This window comes from Oncorhynchus masou, chromosome 1 (genome assembly GCF_036934945.1).
Source record: "Oncorhynchus masou masou isolate Uvic2021 chromosome 1, UVic_Omas_1.1, whole genome shotgun sequence".
Classification (NCBI taxonomy): domain Eukaryota; kingdom Metazoa; phylum Chordata; class Actinopteri; order Salmoniformes; family Salmonidae; genus Oncorhynchus; species Oncorhynchus masou.
In genome coordinates this window covers 34823666-34841849 of record NC_088212.1, presented here as the reverse complement: position 1 = coordinate 34841849, position 18184 = coordinate 34823666, and the positions used below count along the sequence as shown (strand labels likewise).

Sequence of the window (18184 nt, the reverse complement as noted above, 5' to 3'; positions counted from 1 at the left end):
ACTTACCACGTCTAAAAATAGCTTATGTACTTGCTCATCAGTTGAGATGATAAACTCCCATTTGTCCTTTTACTGTAAGCATGGGAATGGAGTGACTGAAACCCTGTTTTATTGGAGACTCTTCATCTGGATGCACCTGCTTTGACTGAGTCATCTATTACTCCCTCTTTTTTGTCTGAATCACCTTGTTAAAGTAAATCACCTAACCTTTTATTTATCAAAGATCTGACTAAGAGAGAAGGTATGCTCCTACCAGACTCCTTTATAGAAACTCCCTAACTGGGATTTTGAGGCTTGATATGACAAGAAGTATAATATTTTGTTATTCAGAAGGTGAGTGGTCTTTATCTTTCCTTCTTTCTTTCCCCTCCCACTGTATCTCTCTGTCTTTCAGTCTTTGTCTATTTTTCACTATAAGGTGTGCAGTGACCACCTGACCTTAATGCTTTGAGTGCTCCAGCAGATGTGAGGTGTCAGAGGGTTTGTGACCTCAGTGACGTGGGGGGTTCCAGGGAGATGAGCTCATGCGTGATCAGTAGAGGGAAGTGACTTCTCACTCCACAGGCCAAGGTTAGAGGTGAAAGGTCAGGTCATGAGAAACAACAACCCAGCCCAACTGCCAACCACCGTACTGGGTTAATGTTACCTTAAAGCACAGATTTTGGATCAGTTTACCCTCCCCAAATCCTAACCTTAACCAGGGGGTGGGGTTCAAAAAGAATCAGAACCCACCCCCTTCTCTTCGGGTCCAATCGCTCCCTCAACTAGGTCAAGTTTACTGTTCACTAAAATGGCTTCTCCATGTGTCAGAAACCATGATGTTCCCAATGCTACTGAGATTATTATACATATATTGTAAAATTGTATTAAATTGGTCACCTGTTTGAGAATGAAATGTGTTGAGATGGAGTAGAATATTGGTAAAGCAATATGAAAAATTCAATCTACATTATTTATCCCTACTTTTTCTTCTCCCCAATTGTTGTAGTAGCTACTATCTTGTCTCATCGCTACAACTCCCGTACGGGCTCGGGAGAGACGAAGGTTGAAAGTCATGCGTCCTCCGATACACAACCCAACCAGCCGTACTGCTTCTTAACACAGCGCGCATCAAACCCGGAAGCCAGCTGCACCAATGTGTCGGAGGGTACACCGTGCACCTGGCAACCGTGGTTAGCGCGCACTGCGCCCGGCCTGCCACAGGAGTCGCTGGTGCGCGATGAGACAAGGACATCCCTACCGACCAAGCCCTCCCTAACCCGGACGACGCTAGGCCAATTGTGCGTCGCCCCACAGACCTCCCGGTCGCAGCCGGTTACGACAGTGCCTGGGCGAACCCAGGGACTCTGATGGCACAGCTGGCGCTGCAGTACAGCGCCCTTAACCACTGCGCCACCCATTTATCCCTACTTGTCATGCTTTTATCATCAACATTTTGGATCAGATTGGATTGTTGTTTTTTTCCATGTGAAATGATCCACTAAGGACTAAGAGAGAAAGTATGCTCCTACCAGACTCCTTTATCTTTATCTGTCTTTATCTTTCCTTCCAAAATCGTTTTTAGAGAGAAACCATTTGTGATAGTTCATAAACACAGAAAGAAACATTCTTACATCTTGTACACATAGTTACTCATGCTTTGTTCATTGCTGAATCACTGGCTGTTCGTAAATCCCTTCTCCCTGTGAGTGTGTGTGTGTGTGTGTGTGTGTGTGTGTGTGTGTGTGTGTGTGTGTGTGTGTGTGTGTGTCCACAGGCTGGGCCTTTATTAAGCTCATCCATACCACCACATTATAGATCCTGTAGCTAGGCAACTGCAGGTCCTAAACCATTACATGGCAAGGGCCCATTGAGTGACATTGCTGGCCCTGTTTGCTTCTTTTCTCTCTGGAATGGGGGTATTTTAAAGGTGCACCCTCAACTTTACACACACACCCTGGCTTCGTCGCCCTCTTGTGAGGTGGCTGGAGGAGTGGAACTAACAGTCCAACAATAACAGCCCAGAGAGAGAGCCCATTTCCAACAGAGCAGGGACTGCTTATTTGTGCCCAAACACCAGATACACACCACAGTCTGAATGCCAATAGAGGGAGGGATGCAATGCCTAGCTTGTCGTCATAGTGAAAAATGACTATAAACGTTACTATGAAAGTTTATCAATGCATAGATTCAAAATGGAGTTCTATCAAGTGGGAAGGCTCTTGGCCACATTTGGCTAAACTATCAATTGGGTACATGCAGTTTTTGAACCTACATTCTCTCTCTGCTAATAGTTATTTTTTTCACCAAAGAATAATCAGCCCAACTCATATAGCTACCTCGACCGAATTGTTCTCGTGAATGGCCTTTACATTCCCTAGCTATGTGGGCGTATGATCCACTAAGGACTAATTTTAACACCCTAACACATTGGTAAATCCAAACGCTGGCGGTATCGCTATACTTTTGGGTTAGGGTTGAATATTTTCCTTGTATCCTGGTAACTCAGTATATACTGCCAAAACTGAAAGTGTCATTCAAAAGTATTATAAAGCATATACTGTAAATAGACCTGTCTGGATTTGATTAGAGCTTTCGTTAAAAAAATTAAACCCTGATGATACCTGAGCCCGATGAGCATTTTATGAGCCCAAGCCCAAATGATTGTGCCTTATCCAATACATACAGTCAGGTCCATAAATATTTGGACATTGACACAATTTGAATAATTTTGGATTTGTACGCCACCACAATGGATTGGAAAGGAAACAATCAAGTGCTTTAAGTGTACTTTCATCTTTAATTTAAGGGTTTTGTCAAAATTATTGTATGAACTGTGTAGGAATTAAAACCATTTTTATACATAGCCCCCAATTTTAGGGGCTAAAAAGTAATTGGATAAACTAACAATCATAAATTAAATAGTGAGTTTTAATACTTGGTTGCAAATCCTTTGCAGTCAATGCCTGCCTGAAGTCGAGAACCCATAGACATCACCAGATGCTGGGTTTCGTCCCTGGTTATTCTCTGCCAACTGCAGTTGTCTTCAGTTCCTGCTTGTTCTTGGGGCATTTTGCCTTCAGTTTTCCTTTAGCAAGTGAAATGCACGCTCAATTGGATTCAGGTCAGGTGATTTACTTGGCCATTGCAGAACATTCCACTTCTTTACCTTAAAAAAGTATTCGACTGCTTTCGCAGTATGCTTCGGGTCCATGTCCATCTGCACTGTGAAGCAACGTCAAATGAGTTTTGAAGCATTTGGCTGAATCTGAGCAGATAATATAGCCCTAAATACTTCAGAATTCATCCTGCTGCTTTAGTCAGCAGTCACATCATCAATAAATACAACGGAACCAGTTCCATTGGCAGCCATACATGCCCACACCATAGCACTACCTCCACCATGCTTCACAGATGGCGCTGACGGAGATGGCAGCATCGCGACTAGCTCTTAGGAAACTCTGCAGTATTTTGTTTATGTACTATTTTTTACATTAATAGCTGAGGAATTGTTTTGTTGCATAAAACCGGGAAGAACTATTGGATATTAGAGCATCGGTAACTCACCAGAACATCCAGCATTACAACTAGGATTACGACTTCCCTGGAGCGGATCCTTTGTTTGCTCTCCCCAGAGAAATTGAACTTATTCCAGAGGCTGACCCAAAACAACACTGGCGCAGGAGAGGTACTCGGGGCGGCCTTCTTGTTTGACTTAGGAAGCGTGCACACCACCCACTGCCCCTGAGTATTTTACTCGCTAATGTCCAATCTCTGGATAATAAAGTTGATGAACTCAAGGTGAGAGTTGCTTTTCGAAGAGACACCAGGGATTGTAACATACTCTGCTTCACAGAAACATTGCTTTCTCGAGATATACTGTCTGACTCTATAAAGCCAGTTGGGTTCTCAGTACATCGCGCCGACAGTAACAAACATCTCTCCGGGAACCAGAAGGGTGGATGTATATGTTTTATGATTAACGACTTATGGTGTAACTGTGATAACATACAGGAACTGAAGTCCTTCTTTTCACCCGACCTAGAATATCCTACAATCAAATGCCGACCATACTATCTCCCGAGAGAATTTGCAGCGGTCTATATCCCCCCTCAAGCCGATACCACGACGGCCCTCAAAGAACTTCACTGGACTTTATGCAAACTGGAAACCACATATCCTGAGGCTGCATTTATTGTAGCTGGAGATTTTAACAAAGCAAATTTGAGAAAAAGGCTCCCGAAATTCTATCAACATATTGTTTGTTGTACTCACGCTGCTAAAACTCTCGATCATTGTTATACTACCTTCCAGAATGCATATAAGGCCCTCGCCTGCCCTCGCCTTGCTCCTCCCCTCCTATAGGCAGAAACTCAAACAGGAAGCAACCGTGGTAAGGACTATTCAACACTGGTCTGACCAATAGCAATCCACGCTTCAAGATTGTTTTTATCACGTGGACTGGGATATGTTCAGAGTAGCTTCAGAAAATAATATCGACACATATACCAATACAGTGAATGCATAGGAGATGTTGTACCCACTGCGACTATTATAACCTACCCCAACCAGAAACCGTGGATGGATAGATGGGAGCATTTGCGCAAAACTGAAAGCACGAACAACCGCATTTAACCAGGGCAAGAAGACTGTGAATATGGAAAAATACAAACAGTGTATTCATTGCCTCCGCAAAGGCTAAACGTCGGTATAGGGACGTATGTGGCAGGGTCTACAGACAATCATGGATTATAAAAGGAAAACCAGCCACGTAGCGGAGACCGACGCCTTGCATCTGAACACCTTCTTCACTCGCTTGAGGATAATACAGTGGCACTGACACGGCCCGCTATCGAGTACTGTGGGCTCTCCTCCTCCTTGGCCAACTTGAGTAAGTCATTTATGAGTGTTAACCCTCGCAGGGCTGCCGGCCCAGATGGTATCCCTAGCCTCGTTCACCATGCATGCACAGTCCAGCTGGCTGGAGTGTTTAGCCTGGATCTCAATCCCATAGAGCACTTCTTGGACCTGTTGGATCGGAGTGTGAGAGCAAGGGCCATTCCCCCAAGAAATGTCTGGGAACTTGCAGGTGCCTTGGTGGAAGAGTGGGGTAACATCTCACAGCAAGAACTGGCAAATCTGGTGCAGTCCATGAGGACATGCTCTGCAGTACTTAATGCAGCTGGTGGCCACACCAGATACTGACTGTTACTTTTGATTTTGACCCCCCCTTTGTTTAGGGACCCATTATTCCATTTCTGTTAGTCACATGTCTGTGGAATTTGTTCAGTTTATGTCTCAGTTGTTGAATCTAATGTTCATACAAATATTTACACATGTTAAGTTTACTGAAAATAAACGCAGTTGACAGTGAGAGGATGTTTCTTTTTTTGCTGAGTTTATATATAGGGCTATATATCAATCTAGAACACGATTATCTATTTTGGATGCAATTTTAATGAAGTTGATGGATAAAGAGAAAGACTGCCAGAGTGTGCTCGCACATGCACTGATTTAAAGCAGCTATATTCGAGTGATAGGCTGTTTTAAAACTATGCAAATGCAATTTTAAAACAAATTAAAAAATAAGATGACCCCTAAAAACCAGATGTAGATGGTTAAATTCTGTCTTTATATTACTGTAGCATAGGTTATGCTGCAGCAAATGCATGGCTACCTGTCACAATAAAAAAGTTACCATGATGAGATGATAGATCTACATGCATTGTGATCTGTTCTCCGTACTAAAATGGGCTGTCTGTTCCCCACCCTGAGCGTTGATGATTCGTCATGCAGAGGCCATAGAGAAACCATATTTAGACATCGCATATAATGTAACAGTTCCATTTCATGCCATGCTGTTCATATAAATGATTTATTATAATTTACCGGTTTCGCTCAGTTATGTATCCTGGGAAAAGGGAGTGGTTTTGGGCGGTAAATCCTGGTAAATCTTTTTAACCGGGTTCTCTCCATTCAACACTATTGGAAACATATGTTTACATTGCCAAAGCAAGTGAAATGGATAATAAACAAAAGTAAAATAAACAATAAAAATTAAGAGTAAACGTTACACTCATAAACGTTTCAAAGGAATTGAGACATTTCAAATGTCATATTATGACTATGTACAGTGTTGTAACAATAAATAAACATAAATATGGGTTGTATTTGCAATGGTGCTAGTTCTTCACTGGTTGCCCTTTTCTTGTGGCAACAGGTCACAAATATTTCTGCTGTGATGGAACTGTGGTATTTCACCTAATAGATATGTGAGTTTATCAAAATGTGATTTATGGGTCTGTCATCTGAGGGAAATATGTGTCTTTAATATGGTCATACATTTGCCAGGAGGTTAGGAAGTGCCGCTGAGTTTCCACCTCATTTTGTGGGCAGTGTGCACATAGCCTGTCTTCTCTTGCAAGCCAGGTCTGCCTTCGGCGGCCTCTCTCAATAGCAAGGCTATGCTCACTGAGTCTGTACATAGTCAAACCTTTCCTTAATTTTGGGTCAGTTACATGGGTCAGGTATTCTGTCACTGTGTACTCTCTGTTTAGGGCCAAATAGCATTCCAGTTTTCTCCATTTTTTTGTTAATTCTTTCCAATGTGACAAGTAATTATAATTTTGTTTTCTCATGATTTGTTTGGGTCTAATTGTGTTGCTGTTCTGGGGATGTTTGTGATTTTGAAACAGAAACCCAGGACCAGCTTGCTTAGGGGATCCTACAATCTGTCCAACGCTGGTCTGACCAAGCTGATTCCACACTCCAAGACTGCTTCCATCACGTGGACTGGGACATGTTTCGTATTGCGTCAGGCAACAACATTGACGAATACGCTGATTCGGTGTGCGAGTTCATTAGAACGTGCGTTGAAGATGTCGTTCCCATAGCAACGATTAAAACATTCCCTAACCAGAAACCGTGGATTGATGGCAGCATTCGTGTGAAACTGAAAGCGCGAACCACTGCTTTTAATCAGAGCAAGGTGACTGGTAACATGACTGAATACAAACAGTGCAGCTATTCCCTCCGTAAGGCTATCAAACAAGCTAAGCGTCAGTATAGAGACAAAGTAGAATCTCAATTCAACGGCTCAGACGCAAGAGGTATGTGGCAGGGTCTACAGTCAATCACGGACTACAAGAAGAAATCCAGCCCAGTCATGGACCAGGATGTCTTGCTCCCAGGCAGACTAAATAACTTTTTTGCCCGCTTTGAGGACAATACAGTGCCACTGACACGGCCTGCAACGGAAACATGCGGTCTCTCCTTCACTGCAGCCGAGGTGAGTAAAACATTTAAACGTGTTAACCCGCGCAAGGCTGCAGGCCCAGACGGCATCCCCAGCCGCGCCCTCAGAGCATGCGCAGACCAGCTGGCTGGTGTGTTTACGGACATATTCAATCAATCCCTATACCAGTCTGCTGTTCCCACATGCTTCAAGAGAGCCACCATTGTTCCTGTTCCCAAGAAAGCTAAGGTAACTGAGCTAAATGACTACCGCCCCGTAGCACTCACTTCCGTCATCATGAAGTGCTTTGAGAGACTAGTCAAGGACCATATCACCTCCACCCTACCTGACACCCTAGACCCACTCCAATTTGCTTACCGCCCAAATAGGTCCACAGACGACGCAATCTCAACCTCACTGCACACTGCCCTAACCCATCTGGACAAGAGGAATACCTATGTGAGAATGCTGTTCATCGACTACAGCTCGGCATTTAACACCATAGTACCCTCCAAGCTCGTCATCAAGCTCGAGACCCTGGGTCTCGACCCCGCCCTGTGCAACTGGGTACTGGACTTCCTGACGGGCCGCCCCCAGGTGGTGAAGGTAGGCAACAACATCTCCACCCCGCTGATCCTCAACACTGGGGCCCCACAAGGGTGCGTTCTGAGCCCTCTCCTGTACTCCCTGTTCACCCACGACTGCGCGGCAACGCACGCCTCCAACTCAATCATCAAGTTTGCGGACGACACAACAGTGGTAGGCTTGATTACCAACAACGACGAGACGGCCTACAGGGAGGAGGTGAGGGCCCTCGGAGTGTGGTGTCAGGACAATAACCTCACACTCAACGTCAACAAAACTAAGGAGATGATTGTGGACTTCAGGAAACAGCAGAGGGAACACCCCCCTATCCACATCGATGGAACAGTAGTGGAGAGGGTAGCAAGTTTTAAGTTCCTCGGCATACACATCACAGACAAACTAAATTGGTCCACTCACACAGACAGCATCGTGAAGAAGGCGCAGCAGCGCCTCTTCAACCTCAGGAGGCTGAAGAAATTCGGCTTGTCACCAAAAACACTCACAAACTTCTACAGATGCACAATCGAGAGCATCCTGGCGGACTGTATCACCGCCTGGTACGGCAACTGCTCCGCCCACAACCGTAAGGCTCTCCAGAGGGTAGTGAGGTCTGCACAACGTATCACCGGGGCAAACTACCTGCCCTCCAGGACACCTACACCACCCGATGTTACAGGAAGGCCATAAAGATCATTAAGGACAACACCCACCCGAGCCACTGCCTGTTCACCCCGCTATCATCCAGAAGGCGAGGTCAGTACAGGTGCATCAAAGCTGGGACCGAGAGACTGAAAAACAGCTTCTATCTCAAGGCCATCAGACTGTTAAACAGCAACCACTAACATTGAGTGGCTGCTGCCAACACACTGACTCAACTCCAGCCACTTCAATAATGGGAATTGATAGGAAAGGATGTAAAATATATCACTAGCCACTTTAAACAATGCTACCTAATATAATGTTTACATACCCTACATTATTCATCTCATATGTATATGTATATACTGTACTCTATCATCTACTGCATCCTTATGTAATACATGTATCACTATCACTTTAACTATGCCACTTTGTTTACATACTCATCTCATATGTATATACTGTACTCGATGCCATCTACTGTATCTTGCCTATGCTGCTCTGCACCATCACTCATTCATATCTTTATGTACATATTCTTTATCCCCTTACACTGTGTATAAGATATTAGTTTTGGAATTGTTAGTTAGATTACTTGTTGGTTATTACTGCATTGTTGGAACTGGAAGCACAAGCATTTTGCTACACTCGCATTAACATCTGCTAACCATGTGTATGTGACAAATAAAATGTGATTTGATTTGAATCACTCTTCTCTAGGTTAATCTCTCTGTAGGTGATGGCTTTGTTATGGAAGGTTTGGGAACCTTTTCTTTTTAGGTGGTTGTAGAATTGAATGTCTCTTTTCTGGATTTTGATACTTAGCGGGTATTATACTAATTCTGTTCTGCATGCATTATTTGGTGTTTTACATTGTACACAGAGGATCTTTTTGCAAAATTCTACATGCAGTCTCAATTTGGTGTTTGTCCCATTTTGTGAATTATTGGCTGGTGAGCGGACCCCAGACCTCAAAACCATAAAGGGCAATGGTTTCTATAACTGATTCAAGTATTTTTTGTCAGATTCTAATTGGGATGTCAAACTTTTGATGACGTAGAAGACCCTTCTTGCCTTATCTCTCAGATTGTTCACAAATTTGTGGAAGTTGCCTGTGGTGCTGATGTTTAGGCTGAGGTATGTACATATATTTTTTTGTGTGCTCTTGGGCATTGGTGTCTAGATGGAACTTGTATTTGTGGTCCTGGCAACTGGACCTTTTTTGGAGCACCATTATTTTGTCTTACTTAGATTTACTGTCAGTGTCAGGTCTGACAGAATCTGTGCAGAAGATAAGATAGATGCTCTTGTATGCCTCCTTGGTTGGGGACAGAAGCACCAGATCAACAAACAGTAGACATTTGACTTCAGATTCTAGTAGGGTGAGGCCGGGTGCCCTCGCCAATTCATTGATATATATGGTGAAGAAGGTGGGGCTCAAGCTGCATCCCTGTCTCACCCACAGCGCTGTGGGAAGAAATGTGTTTTTTGACTATTTTAACCACACACTTGTTTGTGTACATGGATTTTATAATGTTGTATGTTTTTCTCCTAACACCGCTTTTCATCAATTTGTATAGTAGAATATCATGCCTAATTGAGTCAAAAGAAAATTTGTTTAAATCAACAAAGCATGAGAAGACTTTGCCTTTGTTTTGTTTTGTTTATTTGGCAGGGTATGCAGGGTGAATACGTGGTCTGTCGTACAGTAATTTGGTGAAAAGCCAATTTGACATTTGCTCAGTACATTGTTTTCACTGAGGAAATATATGAGTCTGCTGTTAATGATAATGCAGAGGTTGCTGTTGATGCATATCCCGTGGTATGCATCAAATTTGTCTCCACTTTTGTGGATTGGGGTGATCAGTCCATGTGTCACGCCCTGGCCATAGAGAGGTTTTTATTCTCTATTTTGGTTAGGCCAGGGTGTGACTAGGGTGGGCATTGTCGTTTCTTTATTTCTATGTTTTATATTTCTTTGTTTTTGGCCGAGTATGGTTCTCAACCAGAGGCAGCTGTCTATCGTTGTCTCTGATTGGGAATCATACTTAGGCAGCCTTTTTCCCACCTGTGTTTTGTGGGTAGTTGTTTTCTGTATAGTTTATTTGCCTTACAGAACTGTTTGTTTTTTAACTTTGTTATTTTGTTTGAGTGTTTTGATAAATAAAAATCATGAGCACTTACCACGCTGCGCTTTGGTCCACTATTCCTTACGACGAGCGTAACACCTTGCTTCCAAATATTGGGTAAATGTCGGAGCTGAGGATGATGTTTCTCTGAGAATTTCCCTATTCATTTGAAGCCAGATGTAAAATGTTTCTGTTTTTATTAATTTAATAGTGTGTTAGGTCTGCTCTATACCAAATTAACATACCCCCTGAGTCTCTTCCCAGTTTCACACTTGGTCATTTAGAAGATGTGACTACTAGCTTTCTATAACCTAGAGCGCAACCAGTGGGTCCATCTCCTCTATACCATGTTTCTTTTAGGATGGCAATGTCTGTATTTCCAATTTCTTTGATGAAGTCTGGTGATATTAATCCCACCAGGAAATGTGTTTTGCCATCCCAATCAGCCACTCTTAAACCACACAATCACAATTCGGGCCTACATAACCATTGGCGGGAAAGAGTGATAGTGGTGGAAAGACAGACATGCGGGGAGACGTTTCTAGCACATTCTCCCGAGCTTCAATTTACACGCCTGCTAAACAGCACGTTGGGTAGAGGGAGTGCTGGCTGAAAGGGGGATGGGGTCGGGGAGTATTGTGTGCTGAACAGCAGAGCCCCATTCTAGCTGAATAGGTATTGTCATCTGGATTTATAGTTCACCAAAGTACTTTCTCCTGCTGTGGGGGTTTACAACCGCCAGGCTGGGGTTTGGGGAACCACGGTGGGAACAGGATGCATTGCATGCAGGCCCAACCAGAAGTAATATTAAGGACTTACAAACTACATCTTCTGATGTTTTGGTACCTTATTCTATTAATTAAACTACATTTTCGATCAGTTTAAATAAACACGTAAACAAATACTTTAAACAATATCCGTTTAATGTCAGTGTAACAATGGAAAGAAGAATTTTGCATCAAATACACAATGGATCTTTACATCAAAACCAGTCAGTAAAACAGCAGTATGTTCCTAAAAATCCATGAAAAGAAACACATCCGGCACAATATGTACATATATAAAACACAAGTTTGCTAAATGTTTTGTTTTATCCTAAAATAATTTAGACTCCAGAACAGGTGTTGTGGACATCCTATATTTGACATCTAAATCTATGGTCCTAATTTGTGTAATATATGTGATATCTCGCTGTTATAGACAAATGTGAGAATGCCTGAGTTGTGTATTGGTTTGAAAATAGGCCAACATGTTTTCGTCTATCTTCACACAGTCTCATGCAGCAAAAATCCATTGTCCAAAAACCTTATAAGTGGTTTGGAGTTAAACCACTCTGAAGTCACTGTAGCCTACACTGAAGTAAAAAGACAGCAGATATATTGTCATTAGAACTTCCTTTAGAAAAACAAATTCCGGTAAACATTTCTAAATGCAAAGGTTTATGAGCAATTATAGAAAATAGAGCCTTGGACATTTAAAACAATAATGTACCTAAAACAAAGACGCTCCTTTTTGTCATTGGCTATCACTTTAGGCTATACGCATAGTCTCCAAACGTTTATTTTCTTCTGTTTGCAAAAAAATGATGAATGAATATGTTCTCCAATATTGTGTTTAGTTTAAAGTCAGTGTTACAAAAGGGAATGACGCTTTCATTTATTTCAAAGTTCAGAGTAAACTGCAGGTGCAAAAAAAACGTTTTTCAAAAAAGTTTTTCAAAAAAACACAGACCACATTTAAGCACAGCCTAGCCACCCCATCATGAGGGTGAGACGCAGGGCTACACGTAATTCCTTTTGTCATAGTCCACGGTCCCGTTCGGTGTGGCCCGTTTGGTCGGGGCATATTTCGCCGAGTAGCCCGAATTCCCGTTAGAAGGACAGGAGCAGCAGAGGAGCGCGCCCCCGATCAGCAGGAGCGCAGTGGCCGCCCAACCGATGTAGAGGGCAGCCCCAATCTCCCTCTTCTTGGACGCGGGCACCTGTGGGTTGTAGAAATCCGAGATTATGTTGTTGGCCATCCAGCAGAGAGGGACTAAAACAAACAAGCCACTGATTATGTAGATAACTCCTCCGGCGTTCACCACCCGGGCTTTGACGTTCTCGTCATTGATGCAGTTGGTGCACTGCGCCCCGGCGATCACCACCATTAGCCCCAGCACGCCAAACACACATGCGATGACGGTCAGGGCTCGCGCCGCCTGCAGGTCGTGGCCGAGCGCAAGAACCGAGTCGTGCACCTTGCACTGCATCTGGCCCGTGCTCTGCACCACACAGGACATCCAGAGCCCATCCCAGATGGTCTGAGCCACCACAATGTTGGCCTCGATGAACGCCGTCACCTTCCACATGGGCAGCCCGCAAACGACCATCACCAGGAGCGAACCAATGACGCACAGTCCCAGTCCAAGGATCTCCAGTCCAGCGGACACCATCTTCGCTCCTTTTTAACGGATTTAAAAATAATAATATTTGTCCTCTGTGTTTAATAACGCGTCTCAATCTGGATGCTGCGCTTTAGGATATATGATCTTCAGTTAGGAAGTTGCTACAAATAGTCTTACAAAAAGGATTTATTTTAGTCAGTATGTTACTGACTGGCTGTAAAAACAACTGGTAGCATAGAGAGTCTGGACCACGGATATATTTTGAGTGGGGTGTGGGCGACTCCACAAGTGCTAAAGCCAGAGGAAAAACTTTCACCCAATCAGAAGTCACCGCATCCTCTTAGCCCCAATGAGGAGGCCGGGAAATTGGATGAGAATGAACAAAGCCAGAGGAGCGCTTTGTGTGTGTTTACACTTATTCCGAAAATGGTTTAGTATGTTATTTGGTTAAATATAGGTTTGGGAACAAACGCAAAGGACACTTGGACGACCAATTGACCGTAGGCTGTAATAAAACCTGTTCTAACCAAATTGATTATTACTGGAATAGTCTTGTCTAGGCCTACACAATTCAATGGTATAATATTTTTAAGGAAACTCAGTAGAATTTAAGCACATGCAATGAATTGGTTGTGCCCAGAGGATACTGTATATGGCTCTAGCCAGACCTGCAACATTTATAGCCTATTAGAATCATATTCAATGGTATTTTATTTTGTTGAATATTGTAACATTGTAATAATAGCCAGAAGAAAATAAAAACACACAGCCTATGTAATCCCCATTCACAGCAGTTTGGATTGCCCAATGCTGTGAAAGCTTGCGGTTTGCAGTTTATTGACAACACAGTTGTAAGCAGGTGTAACTAGTTACGTTACAAATGTTTTTTTTTTATGGTAGGTTCGGCTGTACAATGCATCTAGGCTACCATAGAACATTTCTTGAAATATATTTTATTGGAAAAAATGCATCCACCCCATGCACTCTCTCCCCGACTCAATGTTTTATTTTTTACAAAGTTTGCATTGACATCAAAACAAAGTTGTCATTTAGATAAGGCTTGTTATATTGTTACTGTTGCGAGGCTAAAGCGAGTAGGCTAGGAGAAGGAATGTTTCCTCATCCGAAACGACCAAAGCGTGTCAAGACATCAAAATCTGACGTCATCATCCATCAACAATGATAACCGCCTTGTGTAGAAACTGAGAAGCATGGCTGCCATTTTGGATGTTAAACTACCTATAGGCTGCCTATTGTTGCACTTCCACCATAGTTTGAGCCGCAATGGACCCAGAGTGGCACTGACTCCCACCCGTGACAAACGGGCATCATGGGGCGGAACAATTGAGCGGTTGCTGAAATCTCTTTCCTGTCCTGGGATAGAAAGAAGAGGGAAAATACTTATGTTTATTTCCATTTCATAAATCACACACAGGTAAGGTATCAAACGGTCGTATATTAATGTTTATCTACCCGAATGAGTCTGAAGAAAAGGGATTGCGCGTCTTGAGTGAGATTAGCGTTACAGATAGTTGCAATTTGGCAACATGACACCAGTCACATGAGGAAAAACTGTTGCATGCTAAAGTTTGACATGAAACAAATAGTTTCATAGTGTTTCGCAAGTTTAATTGATAGGCCTGTTTCCTATTTAAGATAAGATACAATGTTTCCATATACAGTATATGCAATTATGCCAAACATAATCATATTAATTTGGCCGTTAAATACTTCATAGTATGGTGTGTTTGCAAAATGTCAATTTTTCCCAAACTGGGTGTGGACGTCAAAACTGTAGTAGACAACACCAGGCCAAAACATTTCCGCTACATTACAAATATCCTATCTTCTCATTCAAGGAAGGAACATTGAAAAATACAAAATCATAATACAAAACTTCACTTGTGACAAAATTGACAATGCATTGTGAATAGGGGCAATTCCATTCTGAGAGTGATTTTTCACTTTAAAGGGTAGGTAGCATAAACGTATCATATGTAACATGGTTTTGCATTAGAATACACATCAAAAGTCCCAATGCAAAGTTACACCTCACTTTTCCATTTTTTTAGTTATTACATTAAACTGAACAGAATTTCGAAGAATGACGAAGTCACATATTAAAAAAACATTTGCAGGGTTTGACTTAATATGGAGGACCTGACGAGCCAGCCTATTTCCTATAATTCTAAACTCCCAACAGAAATCACTTAATGTATACTTTTAAATTAAAACAAATTGTTTTCACTCATGACTACTGGTTTCCATGACATTTTCAGGGAATTTACAAGCAAATACTGTATGAATTTACTGTTACAAATCAGCTTGCAAATTTGCTAGCCAACAAGCCTGCTAATGTTAGCCCTACCAGCCTGCTAACGTTACGTTAGCACTACGTGAGTCAGACAGTGCATTCCTAGCTCATTAAAGTAAACCAGCATTTTTTCGAAATACATAACGCCCCCCCCCCCCACCTTTATTTAACCAGGTAGGCCAGTTGAGAACAAGTTATCATTTACAACTCCGACCTGGCCAAGATAAAGCAAAGTAGTGCGACAAAAACAACCACACACACATGGGATGAACAAATGTACAATCAATAACACAATTGAAAATCTGTATACAGTGTGTGCAAATTAAGGAAGTAAGGCAATAAATAGGCCATAGTGGCGAAGAAATTACAATTTAGCAATCAACACTAGAGTGATAGATGTGCAGATGAGGATGTGTAAGTATAAATACTGGTGTGCGAAAGAGCAGAAAAAACAAATATGGGGATGAGGTATGTAGTAGGTTGGATGGGCTATTTACAGATGGGCTGTGTACAGCTGCAGCGATCGGTAAGCTGCTCTGACAGCCAATGCTTGAAGTTAGTGAGGGAGGTATGTCTCCAATTTAAATGATTTTTGCAATTTGTTCCAGTCATTGGCAGCAGAGGAAGGAAAGGCGGCCAAATGAGGTGTTGGCTTTGGGGATGACCAGTGAAATATACCTGCTGGAGCGCATGCTATGCGTGGGTGTTGCTATGGTGACCAGTGAGCTGAGATAAGGCGGAGCTTTACCTTATAAAGCGAAGACTTATAAATTACCTGGAGCCAGTCGATTTTGTAAATTACATCGCCAAAGTCAAGGATTGGCAGGATAGTCAGTTTTACGAGAGTATGTTTAGCAGCATGAGTGAAGGAGGCTTTGTTGCGAAATAGGAAGCCGATTCTAGATTTAATTTTGGATTGGAGATGCTTAATATGAGTCTGGAAGGAGAGTTTACAGTCTAGACAGACACCTAGGCATTTGTAGTTGTCCACATATTCTAAGTCAGAACCGTCCAGAGTAGTGATGCTAGGCGGGCGGGTGTGTGCAGCGATCGGTTGAAGAGCATGCATTTAGTTTTACTAGCATTTAAGAGCAGTTGGAGGCCACAGAAGGAGTGTTGTATGGCATCAAAACTCGTTTGGAGGTTTGTTAACACAGTGTCCAAAGAAGGGCCAGATGTTTACAGTATGGTGTCGTCTGCGTGGAGGTGGATCAAAGAATCACCCGCAGCATGAGTGACATAATTGAAATATACAGAAAAAAGAGTCGGCTCGAGAATTGAACCCTGTGGCACCCCATAGAGACTGCCAGAGGTCCGGACAACAGGCCCTTCAATTTGACACACTGAACTCTATCTGAGAAGTAGTTAGTGAACCATGCGAGGCAGTCATTATAGAAACCAAGGCTGTTGAGTCTGCCGATAAGAATACGGTGATTGACAGAGTTGAAAGCCTTGGCCAGGTCGATGAAGACTGCTGCACAGTACTGTTTTTTTTAATCTATAGTGGTTATGATCTTGTTTAGGACCTTGAGCGTGGCTGAGGTATACCCATGACCAGCTCAGAAATCGGATTGAGAGCAGAGAAGTTACGGTGGGATTCGAGATGGTCGGTGATCTGTTTGTTCACCTGGCTTTTGAAGACTTTAGAAAGTCAGGGCAGGATGGATATAGGTCTGTAACAGTTTGGGTCTAGAGTGTCTCCCCCTTTTGAAGAGGGGGATGACCGCGGCCGCTTTCCAATCTTTAGGAATCTCAGACGATACGAAAGAGAGGTTGAACAGACGAGTAATAGTTAACCAGTTATCAAACAATGTTACCAGTATATGCAGTTATCTTAGTCAGCAAGCCAATTGGAGAATTGACGGTTGACGGCTGAGATAGCTACCGAAGTCAAAGGAGAGGCCTTTAGAGGGAGAGGCCATTTCACCGGCAGAGGGAGAGTCCGTTAATCCAATAGCGATGTAGTGAGGTAAATCCACATTGAATTTATCAGTTTTATCTCCATCACTGCTGACACTCGCAATGTACCGGTAGGTCGGTAGGAAATAGAGGTTGCAGGCTTCACGTTCAAGCTCGGCACAGCACCTGGTTTCAGTCAGTCTCATTCCGAATCCTGGCTTTCACTGGTTATACTAAGCCATCGGAATCCTCCAGAGTGAAATGAGCACAACATACAGTACACGTGTGCATGGTTCCCATACTCCAATCCACTCGCTTCAACCGGACAAACCAGTCCCACTTCAAAGCTAGCTTTTCGTTTTTGGGCCACAAATGAGTCGTAACCCCGTCCTTGTGGGTATTACTGCACTAGCTACTAACAACAGAAAACTACGACAACACTCACTCGCTCGACTACCACTAACAAACGCACAGGAGAAGAGGAGATGCAGTTTTTCAGATTAATTTATTTGGTTTCTTCTTCATGGATGTTCATAGTAGCCCACAATACTTAGTTTGGAATGTAATTACAGTGGGGCAAAAAAGTATTTAGTCAGCCACCAATTGTGCAAGTTCTCCCACTTAAAAAGATGAGAGAGGCCTGTAATTTTCATCATAGGTACATTTCAACTATGACAGACAAAATTAGAAGAAGAAAATCCAGAAAATCACATTGTAGGATTTTTAATGAATTTATTTGCCAATTATGGTGGAAAATAAGTATTTGGTCAATAACAAAAGTTTATCTCAATACTTTGTTATATACCCTTTGTTGGCAATGACAGAGGTCAGACGTTTTCTGTAAGTCTTCACAAGGTTTTCACACACTGTTGCTGGTATTTTGTCCCATTCCTCCATGCAGATCTCCTCTAGAGCAGTGATGTTTTGGGGCTGTTGCTGGGCAACACGGACTTTCAACTCCCTCCAAAGATTTTCTATGGGTTTGAGATCTGGAGACTGGCTAGGCCACTCCAGGACCT

The 18184-nt window shown here is 42.8% G+C and overlaps 2 protein-coding genes across 2 annotated transcripts in view; one reads left to right on the top strand and one right to left on the bottom strand.

Annotated features, from left to right (window-relative positions):
- Window positions 1-11471: 11471 nt before the first annotated feature.
- Window positions 11472-13209, bottom strand: LOC135542922 (claudin-4-like). The gene has a single exon (XM_064970062.1). The coding sequence runs from the start codon at window positions 12998-13000 to the stop codon at window positions 12347-12349; it is 654 nt and encodes a 217-aa protein (XP_064826134.1). The 5' UTR covers window positions 13001-13209; the 3' UTR covers window positions 11472-12346.
- A 1009-nt stretch (window positions 13210-14218) lies between these two features.
- LOC135542904 (septin-2-like) overlaps window positions 14219-18184 on the top strand; it is a 46342-nt gene continuing 42376 nt past the window's right edge. The window contains exon 1 of the mRNA XM_064970050.1: window positions 14219-14387. The gene's annotated coding sequence lies outside the window, so the exon portion shown is untranslated. The remainder of the gene's footprint in view (window positions 14388-18184) is intronic.